General features: G+C 40.9%; 2 protein-coding genes across 4 annotated transcripts; both read right to left on the reverse strand.

Annotated features, from left to right (window-relative positions):
* Positions 1 to 578: 578 nt before the first annotated feature.
* On the reverse strand, positions 579 to 7193 carry sesn2 (sestrin 2). Of its 2 annotated transcripts, none has more exons than XM_020631571.3 (11): positions 6369 to 7193; positions 5320 to 5385; positions 4684 to 4872; positions 3695 to 3877; positions 3192 to 3410; positions 2896 to 3034; positions 2681 to 2796; positions 2478 to 2561; positions 1743 to 1849; positions 1500 to 1644; positions 579 to 1240 (listed from the first exon to the last, which is right to left on the reverse strand). In XM_020631571.3, the coding sequence occupies exons 1-11, from the start codon at positions 6708 to 6710 to the stop codon at positions 1154 to 1156; spliced, it is 1677 nt and encodes a 558-aa protein (XP_020487227.1). In that variant the 5' UTR covers positions 6711 to 7193; the 3' UTR covers positions 579 to 1153. The 2 variants fall into 2 exon arrangements, with proteins under 2 accessions (XP_020487227.1, XP_020487228.1); XM_020631572.3 differs by lacking the exon at positions 6369 to 7193 and adding an exon at positions 5925 to 6074.
* Positions 7194 to 8211: 1018 nt separating this feature from the next.
* On the reverse strand, positions 8212 to 12775 carry matn1 (matrilin 1). Of its 2 annotated transcripts, XM_065948000.1 has the most exons (9): positions 12527 to 12775; positions 11296 to 11480; positions 11037 to 11201; positions 10726 to 10948; positions 9783 to 9905; positions 9465 to 9637; positions 9156 to 9387; positions 8918 to 9070; positions 8212 to 8818 (listed from the first exon to the last, which is right to left on the reverse strand). In XM_065948000.1, the coding sequence occupies exons 1-9, from the start codon at positions 12612 to 12614 to the stop codon at positions 8718 to 8720; spliced, it is 1443 nt and encodes a 480-aa protein (XP_065804072.1). In that variant the 5' UTR covers positions 12615 to 12775; the 3' UTR covers positions 8212 to 8717. The 2 variants fall into 2 exon arrangements, with proteins under 2 accessions (XP_065804072.1, XP_065804073.1); XM_065948001.1 differs by lacking the exon at positions 9783 to 9905 and having other exon boundaries at positions 12527 to 12774.
* Positions 12776 to 19551: the final 6776 nt, after the last annotated feature.

The following is a 19551-nucleotide window of genomic DNA, read 5'->3' on the forward strand; positions in this document are numbered from 1 at the left end:
TCGCCAATCTGTTGGAGATGCGGGTAATTTGCTTTCCCAGTCTGTTAAAGTAGACGTGTTCTATGGTAAGCTAAGCAGAATAATGTACCACGTTCAGTTGGACATGTTTTAAAATTTCAGACTCCAGAGCAAGTGCAAGTGCAAAGTGTTACATTCACTTTCTGGTGTGAGCTACAGGAAGACTGTTATAAGTGTGACATCCGCGAAAGAACCCAGTATGAAACTGCATTTTGTTATGCTCCTGATGACAACTCGTGATTATGTTGATTTGGTTTCACTTCTCCTTCATGGAATAAACGAGCACATTCAGTCGTAAACTGACTAAACAAAATAACTGTTACTCTAGATAGGGGAGAAATAATTGACAGTGTTCATGATTCAATTTGATGATAGGACTTCCAGTCAAGTCGAGCGTCATTTCACATTTCTTCAAGTCTTTGTCTCCATCTCTTGGCGAGTCAGTGCACCTCGTTGCTGCCAAACGTCCAGAGGTCTGGGTTCATGTCTTTCTAAAATCAGACTGCAGCCACCCTCTTCACACCATATCGAATGAGAGAATACATTCTCACAACACAAAGTTTTGATTTCGATAACAAAGTAACTTTTATTGTATATAAAAATACAAGTTATTTTGCTTTTTGGTTTTTTTTAAATCTCAGTCGATGTGCTGCAGACACAGAGTCTGAGGCTTGGGAAGTCATGGTGTGGAAAACAGCTATAATCTGCAAAGAAAACACTTTAATCATAATGAGTTATTTATCCAGGCCTACTTTCGCCAGCATACCCGACGCGTAGCAAGTAGAGATGTCTGTAAGTGGTGTATGATGTGCAATATATAGATATTCAGACAGTTGAGGCTCAAGTGGCGAAACAGAACCTGGTAAACTTCAGTGCATAATAAGTAACAAATTCTAAACCTCAGATATCCAGGCGCAAAGCAGCATCAAAAAAACATTAACACTGACACATAAGATATGCATATATACATTCACTGTAGTGTGTGTGTGTGTGTGTGTATGTGTGTGTGTGTGTGTGTGTGTGTGCGCACCAATGTTTGTGCGTGTGCAAGATTGTCTATCAATGTGTTATGCATTGGGCTGTGGTACATCACAGCTGGCTCAGCATCTGCAAAAAGTGTGTGGGAGTGAGTGCATCATCTCATGTAGTGAGTGATGGCTCGTAAGGTGTAAAGAAGGGCTGCTTGTAGGCGGGCTTCCATCACTATTAGGTTTGCGTGAACCTGCGAAAATTAAACACACAACAAAAAAATCATGTTAATACTATCAGGACACTGGATGTCTCTCTTCAAAGTCCTGTCTGTAAAGCATTCATTTTAAACACATTTAAAACGGAAAAAAGAAAACCAGAGGACATCCTTAAAAATCAAAGTACTGTTTCTTTTTCTGAAAGCTGTTTAAGAGAGACCACTTCAAAGTGTCAAATGTTTCGAGTATACGCTTTAGAGGGGACTGTCAGGGATTATTTGAACTCATTTATACCTTTTCAGAGTGTCTGAAGTGTCTCCAGAAGGCGCGGTAAATGCGAGCAGTGGTCTGCTCGGGGTGACAGGCCAATGTTTTAACAAACACCTTCAGAGAGCGTTCCAGCAACACATTCACACTGCCGTAGTCATAATCATCGTAGCTGCACAGGTACAGGGAAAACGCGGTTAGTGTCACAACAGAATGAACCAATAAAACAAAACAATTCCATTAAGTTTTAAACAAGCATGTGACACTAACCGGATCCCATATAGACAGTGGATGTAGTTCCACAGAGCTTTTCTCAGAGTGTGAGTGTCAACACCTTCGTGCATGGCCATCCTGTGGTAGGTCAAGTTGCTGACTACCTGTAAACACAACAAGTCATCTTATAACACAAACACACTAATTCATTAACAGTATTAAAACAGCATTTAGTCAATGCATCTTTACATTATCTGTTTCCTTTGTTATTCTCACATTCTACTACATTTCAGTCATTTGTAATCAACAGTATGCACTTCTGATCTCTTTGTTGGTCTGTGTTTGGTGTAGAATACTTCAACATCAGCCGCCAAAACACCTTTTATTTTTTGCTCTTAACCCCTTTATAAAAATAAATGCCAAATTGAGATTCTTTGTTAAAGTTTATGTAGTCAAAGCAAATTAAGAAAAGGTAGAGCTGTCAAGTATGTCACTCTGTCCACTCACTGGAAAAATGACAAGATCAGGGGACAATTTTGAAGATAAAAATGAGAATCATTTTGATTTCTCAATTTCCTAAGTAAATTGTCACAACTTTTTTTCCCTTATCACTAAAGAGACATGTAGGCTTACATTAGATCCCACTTTTATCTTGTTAACATTTTAATCAAGCTCCATGGGGAAAAGACTTAGAGTGTGAACCAAACATCAGTCCTTAATAAGTCCTCACAGCTTTTAATTACCATATTGTTCAGTATTAATTCAATTCTGCCTGTTCAAAAGTGAGGGTACCTGGAATTTTTCATCCAGAAGCTGACCCATGTCTGGCAGCAGTCTGTTGACCAGAGAGTAGCCGTGGTCCTCCCATGAGTAGTCCTGCAAACGAGACAACATCATCAACACACACATCTACATTAACAGGCCATGCACAGTGTAAAAGGTATAAAGAGATTACTTTGGAACGTGTGTGTAAAACAGATTCATTTCCAAAATACCTGTGCTCTCATGGTGGGAGGTGCCTGCTCTCCTCTGGGAGCAAAGTCCTCGTATCTGAACTCTGGATCCTCAACCAGATGGAGCACCAGGTCAGGTGGTGCTCCCCGCACCACCGCTAAACAAACAAAACAATGAGGAAGTAGTGAATACACAAATGTCAAGTAGGTAAATATTATGAGGGGTGCATGAGATAAGTAAATAGTTGTGTTTGTACCAGTTGGTATACTCTCGCTCCTCTCCCTCTCAAAGCGAGTAACCATCTCCTCCTGCGTGCATTCCTCCTCTTCCTGCTGCTGCTGCAGCTCCACCATCCTCTTCATCAACACCTCCACCTCCATCGTTCCGTCAACCAGCTAGAAGTTCAAAAATGGGAAGTGTCATTAACAATGGGAAGTGAGCTGTGTCTAAAAAATGTTGGATTTAAATTAATGAAAAACTAAAAACCTCTCGGTCATTGTCATGTTGACCTCTTTAATGTTCAGTCCAGGGGTAAAGAAGCATTAGACTCACCTCTTGCCTTCCATCCTCATGAGCAGGGCTATGAGGGCTTCGGGGAAGGTGCCCAGGTGACGGAGGTTGGAAGGTGTATCCTCCGATGTGGTCAGGTTCAGGGTTTAAACCGCAGCCCCACACAAACGAGCAGAGCGAATGAGCGTGTGCCATCAGGACCACAGCATGGATGAGTTCAGCCAATGACCAGCGAGGATCTGCTCCAGGACACACCAGCTCCTGCATGGCAAGACCACCACCAATACACAGGAGGATACAGTTAAATGAACACCACAGAATAAGTGCAGAGCAACATCACAAAACATAAAAAATAATAATTCACAAGTGTCCCAAAACATATTAATGTACTGCTAAATAAAGATTAAACTATTATACAGGGAGTAGTCAGTGAGTCAATGAGAGACTGATTTCAGATTGAGACAAAATCGAGTGTATGAAATCATTCTACGAAAAGAGAGAGCAGAAGAGTAAGAGACAGCCAGTGTGTGGGTGGTGTGTCTGACCTGGATGTGCTGCTGTGTGATGAGCCAGGGTCTGTGTGCCAGCAGCTTGTTGAGTGTCTGCAGGCTGCGGAGTTTGGTTGGAGCGTGCTTCAGGTCACCCAGCCAGCTCTCCTCTCCTCCGGCCTCAAGGAAGCCCGTGCTGTGCTGCTGCACCAGGTATGAGCAGTGATGTCGAGCCGCAGCCTGAACAAACACCAGAAAGAATTAAGAGGTGGAAATAAACATGGCTCCCCAACCTTTGAAAATGCAGGATGGTCTCTGGGTAACAGCGACAAAATGCACCTGCATGTGTGGCTCAGAGGTCAAAGCAACTTTACTCAACTACTACACCTCCAGCTCCTTTTCACTCTTAGAAAAAGCTTTTCTCAAGTGAAGTCTACTGAAACTGAAGTCTATATGGTAAGCAATGAGAGTCAGTAAATGTTTATAAAATTAGTATTTGGCTGACCTTTAACCAGCTCGTTGTTATTTAACATGTAGATATCCTTCAAAAATAGAATGATCAAGTCCATCTTGTAACCGTTATTTTTCTCTTTAGAGCACCATCAATGAGGTTTCAGATTCTACAGATCAACAGATATCTTACTCCTACACTCTTTCCAAGACTTTTAGAATCTCAATTTGTGCCCTAGTTAACTCCGCTTAAATAGGGTAGCTTTATTGTTCTCTAGAGCTGGCCAGACTGGGAATGTCTTAGCATTTGCCTGCAATCTAAACATCATTACTACTTATGATAATGTATAACTTCAAAACAGTTTAACTTTTAAACTTCTAGTCGAGTCAAACATAATTCTATCATCAAGAGGCCAACTTATAATTTGTGTTTACATCCTTCTTAAATAAATTATATGAGGACATATAAGCATTTAAAAAGTAACAATTACGTAGCAGAGCACTTTATCGACCAGCCCAAAAATATCTAACATCACATAAAGGTACTGTTTATGTTTAGTTTTGTTGACTAACACAGCTTAGTTCTTAGTTCTTACCATAACAGCAATATAATGTCTCCAGTGACGAGGCAAGGGGCCATCCAGCTCCAACAAAGCATGCTGGGTCTTGAGGACGCAGCTGAGGTAAGCAGGGTGCAGAGCCATCACCATGGTGATATGGTCCACGCGACCGGATGAAAGAAAAGATTCAATGAGGATGTCCTGATCTGGCCCTTCTTTTAACATCTAAAGAGAACAAGCCAGACGAAACACATAAACAAACGGACAACATTTACTACTAAAGTCTAATTTTATTTACCATTAGAAGTACATTTTAGGTGTGAGCAAGGAAATATTTGTGGAGGATTCACTCCCATTTTCTCCAGTGGAAAGCTTGTAGTTAGTCATATATGCAAATGATATTTTCAGTCATCAGCTTTAGCAACACTTGTCTGAGGTTGCTTCACCTGATGACATGAAGCAACAGACACCTCAGTATTGCAGAAGAAAAGTGATCTAAATTCCTTATACTACATTTGTTTGATTTATTTGAATCTGTATTTATTGTGACGGCTGGCAACAACACAAACAAACTAGTCAGCCTGTGATTATCAATAGGTCTATAATGTGAGTAGCTGCTCATTAGAAGCCCACTTGTGAATGAATGTATTTTGAAAAACAGTCCATGCACACCTCTTTGGCATTGATGAAAGCACTTGGACCTGAGGCCAGAGCCCGAGGGACGTCAACTCCGTGTTCCTAGAGGAAAAAAGAAAGACAAAGAAAGTTAAGCGAATTATAATAGAGTTAAATGAATGTTACTCTCGTGCAAAATTTGCTCTATTCGATGTGCAAAACCTGAGATAATGTTCATCACAATTTTATTCACATAGTTTTGTTTTATCTGGCAATCAACCCAAATCAAACCAGAAAAGAATCAAATTCCACAAAGACAGGACTAGAACTTAGGCTTGGACTAGGCACGTGTGGCACTGAAATGCAAAAGTTTTTAGATAAAAACATGAACTTTGACCCAAATGTCACAACTGCTCTTACAACTAACACAAGTGCAAGAGTGACGATTAAATCAACCAGTTTAAACTCTTCAAAACCCTCCGTGTATTATTAAAGGTAATTCGAAGCAAACCAAGAAAATCTGCAGGTCGCTTCAATCCACCTTGAACTTGACCACCAGTCGGGTCCTGCTGTAGGAGCTGAACTGTAACTGCAGAGACCCGTTTCATAACTTGCAGCCCATAAAAACTGAAACCAAACCAAATCTGAAACCAAACACTCACAGACATCACCGGAACATAGCAGACAGACACACAGCTCGTTATTTCCCCCCAAAAAAATCGTCACACTGTTTACACGCCACACGAAGGCTGACTCTCTTTATATATTTCCAGCAGTACAAACGACGACCCGGGGGTGTGTCCCTGTGTGTGTTTTTTTAGGGCGCCGGGAGGGGGCGTGTCCGACCAGCTTGTTGTTCACCGCAGCTGAGTCTTGCATCACCTCCGACATGTTCTGATGAAACATCCAGCAATCTGATAGAAACCTATAATCAGCTGATAACTACGGATGATCAGCTGCGAGGCTAATGATGACTAACAACTAATAACACACCCAGCGAATGGAGCAAATCACAAGTCCTAATATTAAATCAAGCAGCTGCATTGAGACATTCCCGTCGGAGATGTTAACTATGAATGTGACTGTGAATAATACTCCAGCATTACCTGTGCGGTCCGCAGCAGCTCGGTTGCTTTCCCTCGTACCTTCTGCAGCGGACACGATCGGGAAAGCCGAAGCAGATGCAGAAGTGTTTGTCTGTTCAGTCGTGTTGAGCAGGACTGGTCTATTCCTAAACACATCATCACACCTTGGCTCAGCTCCTCCAGAGCCGCTGCTCGCTCCTCTTCGTCCCTGCTGCACAGCCGAGCTAAGCTCTTCACGGACGGGTGCATATCCGACTCGGACTCGGACTGGTAGCGACATGAGCGGCCGGAGTCGGGCACTCTACGCAGGATGTTTCCTCCGTTAGTCGTGCAGTTAGACCCTGCAGCAGGATTGTTATCCATCTCTGGAGGTGATCCCGAAGCAGCCGAGTTACCTGACACTGCTGCTAGCTAGCCCTAGTAATAACGCACCCACTAGCTTGATGTAAACCTTCACGCCGTTTCTGTGACTTCCTCCTCCTTCCTTTTATTCACTGCGCACTCATCTGTTTCACTAATCATTAACACCTACAGATCACCTTCAACACGGTTTCCCACCGGCAAACTGACCGTGAAGACAGTTTGCCGGTTAGTTTGCTAAGTTAGCCTAGCTACCAGATGCTGTAATAAGGTTGAATAAGTTCGATTTAAAAACTCTCTGAGCCAGTGGTTAATGTTTTAACTGAACTCACAGGCTAAGGCTCAATCTAATATAACTTTAAAATCAGTCTCCATGAGCTCGTAAGAGTAGAAGTAGAGCTTTCCTCGCTGGTTTCGTTCAGCTGTTCTCGATTTTTTCTCCTGCCGATGTGACGTCATCGTGACGCAGTTAAAACTTTATACTGATGAGCTCGAGCTGCTGCAACACAGGAAGCGATTTGAGGATGAAGTCTTAAAGCACGAATTAAACATGTTCTTTACTCGTTTCTGTAAGTGTTTAGATTTAACACATAAAATACAACTTAAAATATACACAATGTACAACTGAATGTTTACATTAAATTAGAATTATTGTCCACGCAACTGTCACTAGTGCATTTTCCTTTTTGTCCATTAACCTATTTTGAAAAGCTCAAGACAATCTTTTTTTTCTTTTCAGGTTCCTAATTTGAAACAGAAAAATAGCAGAACATTTAGAAAGGCTGGAACACGCATATATTTATATTTGTTTATTTAATGGTTAAAGGATAACTTAATTATTTTGGGGTACCCTACAAAATTATAAGAAGTATAAATCATTCTTCATTTGTTTTCTCTGCCATCATGTTAAAATGTAATACCTTAAAGACTGTGTTGCAGATTTTCACTGAAGTGTGAAGGACCACAATCTTTATTAGACCATTTTGCTGAACACCTGTTATGTCCTTGTGGTCCTTAGAGCCCGTATACTTTTCAGGAAGTCCATAGGAATATTCTACGTATTATTTTGACTTACTTATTTGTGAATTTATGTCTAAAACTGTGTCAAAGAAGGTTTTTCTTATGACTGTATCTGTAAAGGTTATCTGGTATACATTTGTTTCACATTCTGTTATATGTACTTCCTGAATCACCTTTATTTTGGAAAATAAAAAAAACATCAAGGGTGCACCCGTATGATCAGTCAAGTCATATATATTGTATTAAATTAACTGGATAGATTTAAATATACACCATACAAAATATTAGATACCTTTGTGTGGGGCTAAGAGAAAACAGTTGAAGCCTTCAGGTACAAGTGAAAAAAGGAGAGGTCACAGTGAGAGTTATAAACAAGCAGGTGAGGATGATGTGCAGCTCATTTAAAGAGAAACACACTCTGTGGAGTTTGGGGGAAATACAACACTGTGGTGGCAACAATAATAAAAAAAAAAAACCTTCAGTATACCGTTTCCCTATGAGGGAAGACTTTTATTAACAAACACACAGGCTGGATATGGAGGATGACCTTCGGAGAGCACACACACAAAGGCGTGGTCCCCATGACAACCGGCGCTTTGTGTCCCGGGAGACCCAAGGGTGGAAGAGGTGAGGCTGAGTGAGGAGGGGGCTGAGCTCAGGATGCAAGCAGAGGTCAGGGTTCATACACACTCACACACACATGGGGTTCCTCTTCAGTATTTTACAGGATGTAAGTAGTGTGAAGTAGTGTGTTTGTGATTGCGTTTGTTTGTTTGTGTGTGTGCGTATGTAGGTGGGTGTGTAGATGTAGAGTGAGGAGTGGGTGTGTAGATGTAGAGTGAGGAGTGGGGTGTGAGTCTTCAGACGATTTTGTTCTCCAGCAAGGCGATCCTCTTTGACATGCTATCTAGTAATTTTTTGTCAAGGAGAGCAACATTGAAAACAGACAAATTAATACATTAAAGCTCTTACTTATAATTTTCTTCAGTGTCACTTGTTGAAAAGGATATATTTTTTTGTTAGCACCTGTAGGGCATCTTCTACTTTCTTTTGGAACTTTACGAGGGAGTCACACTCACAAGGGTCCTCGTCTGTGGAATGGAAACAGAAAGCACATGTTTTTATACCAGCGTGTAGGGTAAAATGGTAGCATTGCAAATATTTTAGATACTGTTATGATCATGTCTGACCTTGACAGATGTTTATCTGCAGCTTCTTGGCGATCTGGGTCATGGCCTTGAAGTCAGCAGTGTAGAAGTAGTGCTCTCCAGTCGGCTCAGATGCAATCTCTTTCAGTTCATCCTCTACTGCATTGCCAACTCCAACAGCATACATTTTGAAACCTGTAAAACAAACACACAAGTTCATCTGACTTGTAAAATGAGCCTTTGTGTTGTATCCATTTATACTTTATACATCTATTCATACCATTCTCCTTTGCCTTTTTGGCAGCATCTCCGATGTAGTCCTGGCTGCGTCCATCAGTGAATACGATGCCCACCTTGGCGACTCCAGGGCGTGCACCATGACCGGGGTTGAAGCTGTTATCTGTCAGGTAGCGCAGAGCCTGACCCGTCATGGTTCCCCTCTCCATGTAGGCCATCTTCTTCACAGCATCCTTCAAGTCCTTCTTGTTGTTGTAGCGGCCCAGGGGAAACTCCTACAGTAGGGAGATAGATTATGTTCTAAGAAGAGGGAAAGGAATAGATTTTTAGATGTGACTAGACAGAGACCCACCTGTCTGACTGAGCTAGAGTACTGCACAAGTCCCACATGAGCCTTGCTGTCAGAAACGTCCAGTTTGTCCACGATCTGGTTGATCCACTTCTTGACCAGCTCAAAGTTCTCAGGCCGGACACTCTTAGAGCCATCGATCAGGAACACCACGTCTGTTGCAGAGTTGCTGCATGCTGGTGACGTCAGATACACCACATGTTGTGTTACTCCATGAACACAGTGAGTGTGCATGAACTGACATTATCACACATAACACACACACACACACACACACAGATGCATGCACACACGGGCACACACACGGGCACACACACTCACCACTGCAGCTGCGACCATTGTCCATCAGGGTAAAGCCATCTTTGCAGGCACACTTGTATGATCCGGGGCTGCTGATGCATACCTGCTCACAGTCATGATCCCCGGTGGCACACAGGTCCGACACTGTGTGTGCGTGTGCGTGCACAACACACAAGCGCACACAGTGGAATATATGTAGAGGCACACGCACACATTGAAAGGGGTTGGGCGTTTGGGGTTAGGAGGAGAGAATAAAACTATGTCAGTTTGAAAATGGTATAATCTTTTTAATGATCCACTGTTACCTGCACTTTAAAAACATGTGTATGGGTAATGCAGGATTCCAGTGGATCCTTAAAACAAACAGGTGGAAAAGATTGGAAGAGTAAACATTAACAACATCTGTTTTATCTGGTACTAAATGTGAAGCACAGGCTCATCCAACGACAATCCATCCCTGCCATCATGCAGCTCTGCCCTTGGATGAGACATCTGCAGCATGATTGGCTGTCAGAAAGCAGTCACAAACTGCCGCAGACTGGGAGAGCCAAAGGGCATCGCAAATTAGAAGTTTAATGATTGTCACTAATGGATCTGTAATTACAGAGAGATCAGTCTCGCCTCCCAACTGAAGAACAGAAGAGAATTTCCTTCCAAGAGGTTGTTTCTGCCCTGATGCCCTTGCGCAGGGGGGATGTTTAATGAGGTCTAATGAATGAACATATTGTTGTAATGTTGAGGACAAAAGGGAGGAAATAATATGTTGGAATGAAAAGATGACAGTCCTGACACCTTACCCTTAGTATTGGGGGGGGAGGGGGGAGCAAATTGCTTTCTCCACAGGGATGATAGGTAGTTATTACCCACCTTACAGACATTCCCATCACTAAAGACTAATCCCTGTTTTCTTTATCTCTTTCTCTAACTCAAAACAAAGACTACATTTTCTGTACTCCCTTCTTACCACAGAAGGCCTCCTGGAATTTCTTGGTGAGCTTCTCGATGACGCTGTAGCTCTCCACGTAGTCCACGTGGTCATCCAGAGGATCACTGGCCATCTGGCGCAAGGTGCTCATGTCCACACGGCCCACACCGATGGCAAAAATCTCAATCCCAGCATCCCGAGCACGCTGAGCCACCTCCTTTACATTGTCCTGAGGACGCCCGTCTGTCACAATAATGGCAACCTGGGAAAGAAAAGGAGATAGAAACCCTGATAAAGGTTATGGAATATGTTGAATTTTGAGTGTAAATGCATATAAATTAGTGTCTGACCTTGCTAATATCAGGAGATTTGACCCGAGCACCCTCGCCTTCGCTGAATGCCACGTTCAGGGCAAACTGGATGGCCAGACCGGTCATGGTACCAGTGGAGAGGGGCTCGATCTTGGTTACAGCCTTAACTAGACCAGCTTTAGTGCGGTGTGTTTTCAGAGACACCTAAGGTCGGATAATAACAGTGTAAGTGTTATCTGAGTTTTAAATTAGGATAAAACTTTTCTCACTGCTAATGAATGCTAACTTTGACCCCTACCTCGTTCTTGACGCGGCTGGCGTAGTTGACAACTCCCACACGGGTGGCGTTGGGTCCGACATCGAGTCCCTCAATGACCTTTGCAAGGAAGACCTTGACCTGCTCAAACTCTGAAGGGCGAACACTGCGGCTGCTGTCGATGATGAACACAATGTCGGTGGGACGGGTTTTGCACAAACCTGCCGCTGTACATGAAGAGACAGGAAGTAGACCATTATGTATTCATGTGCTAATAGTCTGCATAACAACTGTTCACACAAAGTTATCAGGAAACTGCTGGTAGCTGGTTGATGAAAAGAGGAGAAAAAGTGGGAGGGTGGGAGAAGCATGAGGAGAACAGAGAGGGTGGAGAGGATAGAGGAGGCTGGTGAGAAAGTGGGAGTTAACAGAAAAACAAGATGCAGGGAGGTGAGCGGGGTGGAGTGAGATGGAGAACTACTTATCCAGAAAAACAAGGATAAAGGACAGAAAGATAAAAACTAAGAAAAAATATACAGAAAATATTTTAGGTAATAATATTGATATAATCTACTAAGAATGACAATATACGACTATCTGGAAAGCTCTGATAAAATTAACCTTAAGTTTTGTTCGGTCCATACAGTTTTCTGCAGAGCAATCTATAACTGTTTTACTGATGGGTGTGTACATGTAAAGACTTTAGTAACAGTCTGCTTACTGGTGATCTCCCTTCTAACCCTTCACCTCTCTCCCTCCCTCCCTGCCACATTCACACCATCACATACATACATACATACATACAGTGTACCAAATGCCACGCTCCATCCTCAAATAGTGCCTTCTCCATCCATCCACCAGCAACATACAAAAAAACCCTGCTGACTCAAAAACTGGCTGACTTATTACTTCAAATGAATCACCTCGTATAATAAATAAATATAATTACTTCAAATTGTATAGAAATTATTTTAACTGTGTATTCAAATTATTTTGTGTAAAGACACAGTATAGAATAAATTAACTGAACCATTTTAAAAGTCAAACATTATTCTGCTAAAACAACTACTTGTCTCTTAGTTCTGTCCTTTCATAGTGAGACTATGAGACATTTAGAGGAATGTTCCTTTAAAATGTTGTTTCTATTGTATGATGTCAGGTATTTGTCTGAGATGATCATCAGTAACAGTTCTGAGGTGTTACATGTCAGGTATCAAATGATCAGATACTATAGTTAGGATCAGCTTAAAAGGTTAAAGGTCATTGATCTTACCCATGGCGGCGGCCGTGCGGAGGTCCACAGGGGCTTGAGCACCTACAAGGCCGAGCAGGAGCAGGAATAACAGCGGGGAGGGCGTCATGGTGACGGCGACAGAGGGTCGACGAGTTAATGCGTGGGTCTGAGCGCGTCCACAGACGGTCCAAGAGTGAGGAGAGGGGAAATAGAGCAGAGGCAAAGGGAGCACCACGCCAGGGGGACGGCCACAAAGTGAGACTGAGTGACTGTGAGCTGCAGGTTATCAATGCAACCGCTTCACACTCGGCCCCCCTCTATAGCTGCAGTGTGTGTGTGTGTGTGTGTGTGTGTGTGTGTGTGTGTTTGTGTGTGTGTGTGTGTGTGTGTGTGTGGGAAAGAGAGGGAAATACCTGCTAGGGGAGGACCTTAAATGGCGAGCACGGAAAGACAAACACACCTTGATATGGCTAGGACGGACAGGTATGAGTTTGTGTGTGTGTGAGAGGGAGAGTAGCAGAATGTTTGTGTGCTCCAGGATCTGAGTGTGTACAGTATGTGTGTGTCTGGAAGGGGGTACAGGAGCTGCTGGGGTTTGGTGCAGAGTGTGCGCCAACACAGCCGCCCCAGGTTGGATTTGGCCAAAGCTCAAATAAACACCAACATGAATTCCTCTTTTCTCCTCCGTGTTCCCTCTTATAGCAAACACACATTTATGGTGCGGAAGTGAAGGAGGGCCGCCGTACACAGCATACTGTGTTCCTGCTGCTCTGCACGTCTGCACGTTGGGATGTGTGCGTGTGCTTTTTGCATAAGCATGTATTTCTGTATAACCTGAAAGTATACAAGCCAATTCAAGTATTCTGAAGTTCAGCTAAGTTCAGATGTGCTTTATACTTTACATTTTTCTCTTGTTTTTGTCACTTCCTCTCATCTAGCTTCACTACTGTCCATCCTAATTAACACTGTGTAGATTTTTCAAGCCTAAAGCTTGACTTAGATATATTTTAAGTAGACATTTTTGCATCCAACATGTAGACTTGAAAATGGCTGATATCAAGCTCTCCTCTCATACTGGCCTGATTAAGGAATATACCTATTATTGGTGGAATAACATTGGTTGATAATATCTGACAAGCTTGGGCTCACATTACACACTAGCAGTAAACTGTTATTTTTTGTCACATAATGACTTGCCAAGAAAACTGTTGGTTTTTAAAAACAATCGCATTTCATTGGTTCATTGACTGGCTTACTCACCAGTACCTGATTCTACATTTTAGATGGTATTAGAGACCCATTTGGATACTGGGATCAAAATAACTTTACTTATGTGTACTACTTTTTGCTTTTCTGTCTCTTGTTTGGTCATTTCTTCCACCAAGTTTTAATCCTATGCTTCCATCTTTCCATTTTTTTTATTATAAAGCCTCACACTTGATGTTTAAATTTGTCCAAATCAAATGTATCAAAAAAAAAAAGTAGTATAAAAATGTAGAAATTGAGAATGAAGACTTCTTGCCAAAATGATTAGCATATCCTTTAACTCTAACTCTTCTTCCTGCACGTTTCCTCACCATCAGGTAGGAAACAGGCCCCAGTGGAGTAAACACTCTTTCATCAATACGCTCACATACACATCTTTAATCTCTCTAAAGGGTCCACATACAGACCCATATAGAGACCTCTCTTTCTCTCTGGCATCCCGCTCCACCCGACCCAACCCTGCATTCCTTTACACTCCCCCTTCCTCCTCCACACACACACACACACACACACCTCCATCCACACAAACGTCCTAAACAAGCCGCAATTGAGGTAGAAGTCTAGGAGGGAGGGGGAGGAGTTGGGGCTCAGGCTGTACAGTAACTAACCAGACAAATTTCCTACTGAACTAGACAAGCTGTAAAATCAACAGAGAGTGAGTGCGTGTGCGTGTGTGTATGTGTGTGTGTGTGTGTGTGTGTGTGTGTGATTTTGGTTAAGATGAAAGTTTGGAGATGTTATTCCTGGACAGCGTGTCATCTCTTGGAATGGCCATTTGGCTTATTGCAGGAGACACATACGTACACAAACACACACATTCATGCAAAAGCGCAAACATATACAGCAGATTCACAAACACACAGGTTATGTAACCTTGTCTGCTTGGCAGGCTGGACAAACAAAAACATAAGCAGGGAGCTGGATGAGTTTTACCTACATCCATCAGCAGTTGGGAAACTTTTTGATAAATTTTACAATTCTTCATCCTGTTAACTTATAATTAGAGTTACAGAGGAGGACTGTTGAGGTGTTAGTTTTGGATTTTGTCAGCGGGATGTTTGAACTTTTGTTTTTTAGCTGTAGGCTGTAAACCTTTCAAAGTCTAGGAATAAAACGCAAACTTTACACAATCATAAATGTTTAACCAGGATCTGAATTATCTGTAAAATAATTGACTATAAAAATTATTTATTTTTTAAACCCAACACTGTACAGCATAGACACACTTAACTCTGTGCGTCTGCGACCTGAGTAGCAGTTTATTTCTGTGATAACTAACATCAAATGACTACAATCCTTGACTACAATATACTGTAGATGGAAAGACGTTTCAGCTCCCACCACCTTAGACTGGTATCATGCACTTGGAAAAATAGCCAAACTGGAAAAAGTCATATCCAGCAACATAGACGCTGTGCACAAATATGACATCATCTGGGGCCCTTTTCTCTCTTTTATGATAGGACTCGGTATTGACTCTGATCTGCGATTGAACAACTGTTTTTGAATCATAAATGGGAAAAAAAATAAAGAAAGAAAAAAAATAAAGAAAAAGCAAAATAGAAGAAGAAAAAAGAAAAGGGGAATATTATAATAATAATGTATGTATATGGTCGGCACTTGCGTATGTATGTATATACTGTATATGTGCACTTTGAGTATGTGTATTCATGTATGTGTGAGGATGGGTATATGTATGTGAGTAAGTGCATGTATATATATATATATATATATGTGTATATGTATGTATTTAGAGACATATATAAACAGGCAGGAATTTATAAAATACTGTATTCTCTTACTAAAAATGTATACAGGTAAATCAATCGCTCTTTAAAATGTGGAACATTGACAACATATCATGTCACAAGGAGGTTTACACCAGACCAACCCTTTGAAATATTTGTGAATATTTTGCATGTGGTCCTGTTATCTATGGCACCAATAAGGGGCTTGTCAGTCCATAGTCTATTTCTGACAACATGAAAATATTTTAGGACAACATGGATGCATGAATTGTATTCTTCATTTTTGTTGTTGTTTTTTATTATTTTTGTTTATTTATTCTTTTTATTAATCAATATTATTGATTGATATGTATGTATGTATAGGTTTGTGTGGATATATGCATGTACGAAACTGGGAACATGCGTGGGGTGGGCGGGGGGGGGGGGGTGAGTGGGAACTTGCAGACAGGCTTGGGAACATATAGCCTCTGAATAATTTATGTTTAGAGTTTTTCCTTGTATTTTTTTCCCATTGCCTGTTTCTGTTTTAATTTAAAAAAAACATTCAATAAAAAGAGAATCAAAAAAAAAAATGACGACAATCCTTTATCTAACTAATGAATGCAATTTAAAACTAAGGTGATGTGAGGAGAAACACTAGGAAAGTAGTTGACAGGACATGTTTTCACTTTGACTTTCAGCAAAAAAAGATGACACTCAAGAAGGTTGATTGAAAACATTAGAACTTTAATAAATGTACGATTAGCCCAACAGAAAAATCCATCTTAATTTCCAAAATATCTGAAAATAATAGAGTACTAGTTATTGAGTATGTTCAGTAAATTCTTTAAAAAAACCATGTTCAGCTATGAGATTCTGAAATGTGTTAGTCCTGCTAGTTTTGAGTCTCTTCTGAGAGTAAGTTGGTATAATTATGGAGAACTGTGATTTGAACAGAAGTTTTGGTAATGTTTTGATTTCCTTTATTATTATTATTATTATTATTATTTAAATCCCTGTTCTTCAGACTATAGAATCTATTACTTGAGAGAATAGCTGACACACTCACTGGTATTAATGAAAAGGGTTCATTTGCAGATTAGTTGTTGATTATATCATCATCATTTTCATTACCATCATGTTTTCTAATACTATTGGATTCTAATACTCAGTATCAAAAGTGTCATCCATTTATCATTGTATATTCACCATAGCCACAAAGTGTTATCGGTTGTTTAATAGGCTCTTGGTTTGTTTCCTTTTCAGATCCAAAACAGAAATGTAAAATAAATACAGGACATATTTATCTTTTACTGGAAATGGAAATGTTCTTGTAAACCCTGTTTCACTGCCAACAGCCTGCTGCCTCAGAGAGCTCAATTTAGACAAATAAAAAACTCACAATAGTATTGCCAAGCCCATAAGGGGAAAACATCTAAAACAAATACCTCCGTTTTAGCCACACTGCATGACATTAGTAATTTTTATACAAAGCCACATTCAAATAACACCACCTCCAGTGTTTAATATCAACATGGTCAGGTGAGATATTTTATCTCTGTCAAATCTGGAACCTTCCTCTGTTTGTCTTTATTTTTACACAACATTTGGATGGGAAAATCTGTTCATTTGATTGGGCAAGTTTTTTTTTTCTACAGCAACTTTCCATCGTTTTCCCTTTTTTTTTCTGAACCCAACACCAGTCTATTTGTTGTATCTTTTCAAAACAAACCAAAGATCAACAACCTGATGGCCCAGGAGCCAGAGGACCAAAGGACTGTAGGATCTCCAAGCCATGTCTCAGCTTTGTTAAACAACAAACATTACAACTTTCAATCAGTTATATCAATAAATATCATCCCCTAATATCAATAAACGCAGTTACCTGTATGTGTTAAAGCGGTGTGAGGTTTACTTTCACTTTTTCCTCTGTCAGTATGTGTGCACATGAATAAAGGCACAGGGTTTGGAAAGACTGCGAGGATTTTGTACTTGACCACATCCATAAATATTGAAACAAGTTCCCTTTCTTCAAATCTCAGAATACTGAGCAAATATTGACATGGTGGAATAGGGGAGGACTGAAGCATCCCATACCAGTACTTACACCCTCTCACATATATTCACATACATCCACACACACAAATACATGTGCTTACACACACACTTGCCCTCATCCAGCTGTGCTCTAAGCCCACTCTGTTCACATCAGGGAAGTTGTGGAAAAATTAATTACAAACTTAAACCTACATGAAACCCTCCTCAGTCACATGCAAGAAGTATTAAGAAATCTGAGACACCAAGAGAGGTTTACACCAAATAATTAGCTTCTCAGATACACAAATAAAACTAAACTTGAGAGTACAAACTTTGCTAGACCAAGTTTGAAAAGAGCTCCAACACTTGGGGCTTCATTTCTGAGATGAATGCGTTTTTTATGCAAGAGAGTATGAGAACTTTCTGCACAGCACAGAAGTGCTTATATGTCTGAATGTGTGTGTATGTGTGTGGGTTTATGCTGCACCACTCCTGCCAACAGTAACAGCTCAGTAGCCAGTGAGCAGGAAGAGAGAGGTTCATTAAAACCTGAATACAACCGTTACATAACCAACCGTTCTGTTCATCCCAGAACCCCCTGTGCCTCCATCACACTCCTTCCCTCTCCTCCCCGTCTCCTTCCCCCTCATAACGCTGGCAGAGCCCACCCATCATCCTCTCCTCCTCCCTTAGCAACAGCTCATCTCGACTCTCCTCCCTCCCTTGTTCCCGGACCATCACACTGCTTCATCCCCTCCCTCACCTCTCTCCTTTATCTGCTCCCCTGGTCCCTGCCACCTCCTCCTTGCTCTCATCAAACACTTCCTTCTCTTATTCCCACAACATCGTCATCCAAGTCTCACTTCAAACTTTGCTTTACATACGGCAGGACTATGGAGCAGGAATATTAACTAGTTTTAAACTAGAAACTTTTTGTTTTACTTTTACCACTGAGAGCAAAAAAAAAAAAAAAAAGAAAGACAAGCTGGTCCCACATGTCTGTTCTAGTCTCAGGAAAATGCCTTCAAGTCTGACAGGGGCGGAGTTTCATACAGGGATTTGGTTTCATGAAACCCTTACAACGGACTTGCACACTAAGAATAAACAGAGCGGATGGCAACACAGATTAAGGATCTGGGCTGTATTAGATATTGTTTAATCTGATAAAACTACTCTGTCCTTTTTCTCTTACATCTGATTTGCAACTGTCAACCCCCATCTCACAAATAGGTGACGTCTAGGTCAACTAACATGAAGCAACATTGCCCTCTTGTGGCCTAAAGGCAGATCTGAAATAAGACACATGAGCAGCACATCTCAACTGAATCAGAAGCTTACAACAACCGAGCTGTGGACTGCTGCAAGGCCAGGATCCATAACTGAATAACATATTTCTTTGTTTTTAGCCTTTACTTAAATTTCCCTTTAAATAGGGTTTTCAAAATACTACTGATAACAGGTACACTGGTCCACTAACACCACCATTTTTCAGTATTGAGATACACAAAACTGTGTGCAAAGTCACAGATAAATATATCTGTATACATTTTTTTTTTTTTTTTTTTTTTTTTTTTTTTAAATCGAGAGCAAACTGAAAACAGACAAAATAAAGCTAAGCGTCTGTGTAATGCTTTAGGTCCCGTAATAGGAATATTTCTTATTACGGAAAAACAATAACAAAGGCTCATATCTGCTCACAGATACAATGAGTATATTGTTTTCTATATCTGTTTGAAATGATTATTTACCAGCCCATTATCTGGAACTTGTTTGGTCTGTCTTTTCCTTTTTGAAATTTGAAGCTTTTACATATCAAAGCGAATTAGTTATTACTAACTAAATACTTTGGTGGTGATCCCATCTAAACCAAAATGTGAATGATTTATGAACATGCAGGCACATAGGGAGTAGAACAATTGCGTTTGGAAATCAATCCACCTCAAGCAACTTTCTCAAAAATATAGCCCCATAAAATCAATGTTGGAAAGCCCTGTTTTGAAACATTGCAAAACAACCTGAATGCAAAATAAAGGA

Source organism: Labrus bergylta, chromosome 19 (genome assembly GCF_963930695.1).
Source record: "Labrus bergylta chromosome 19, fLabBer1.1, whole genome shotgun sequence".
NCBI lineage: Eukaryota > Metazoa > Chordata > Actinopteri > Labriformes > Labridae > Labrus > Labrus bergylta.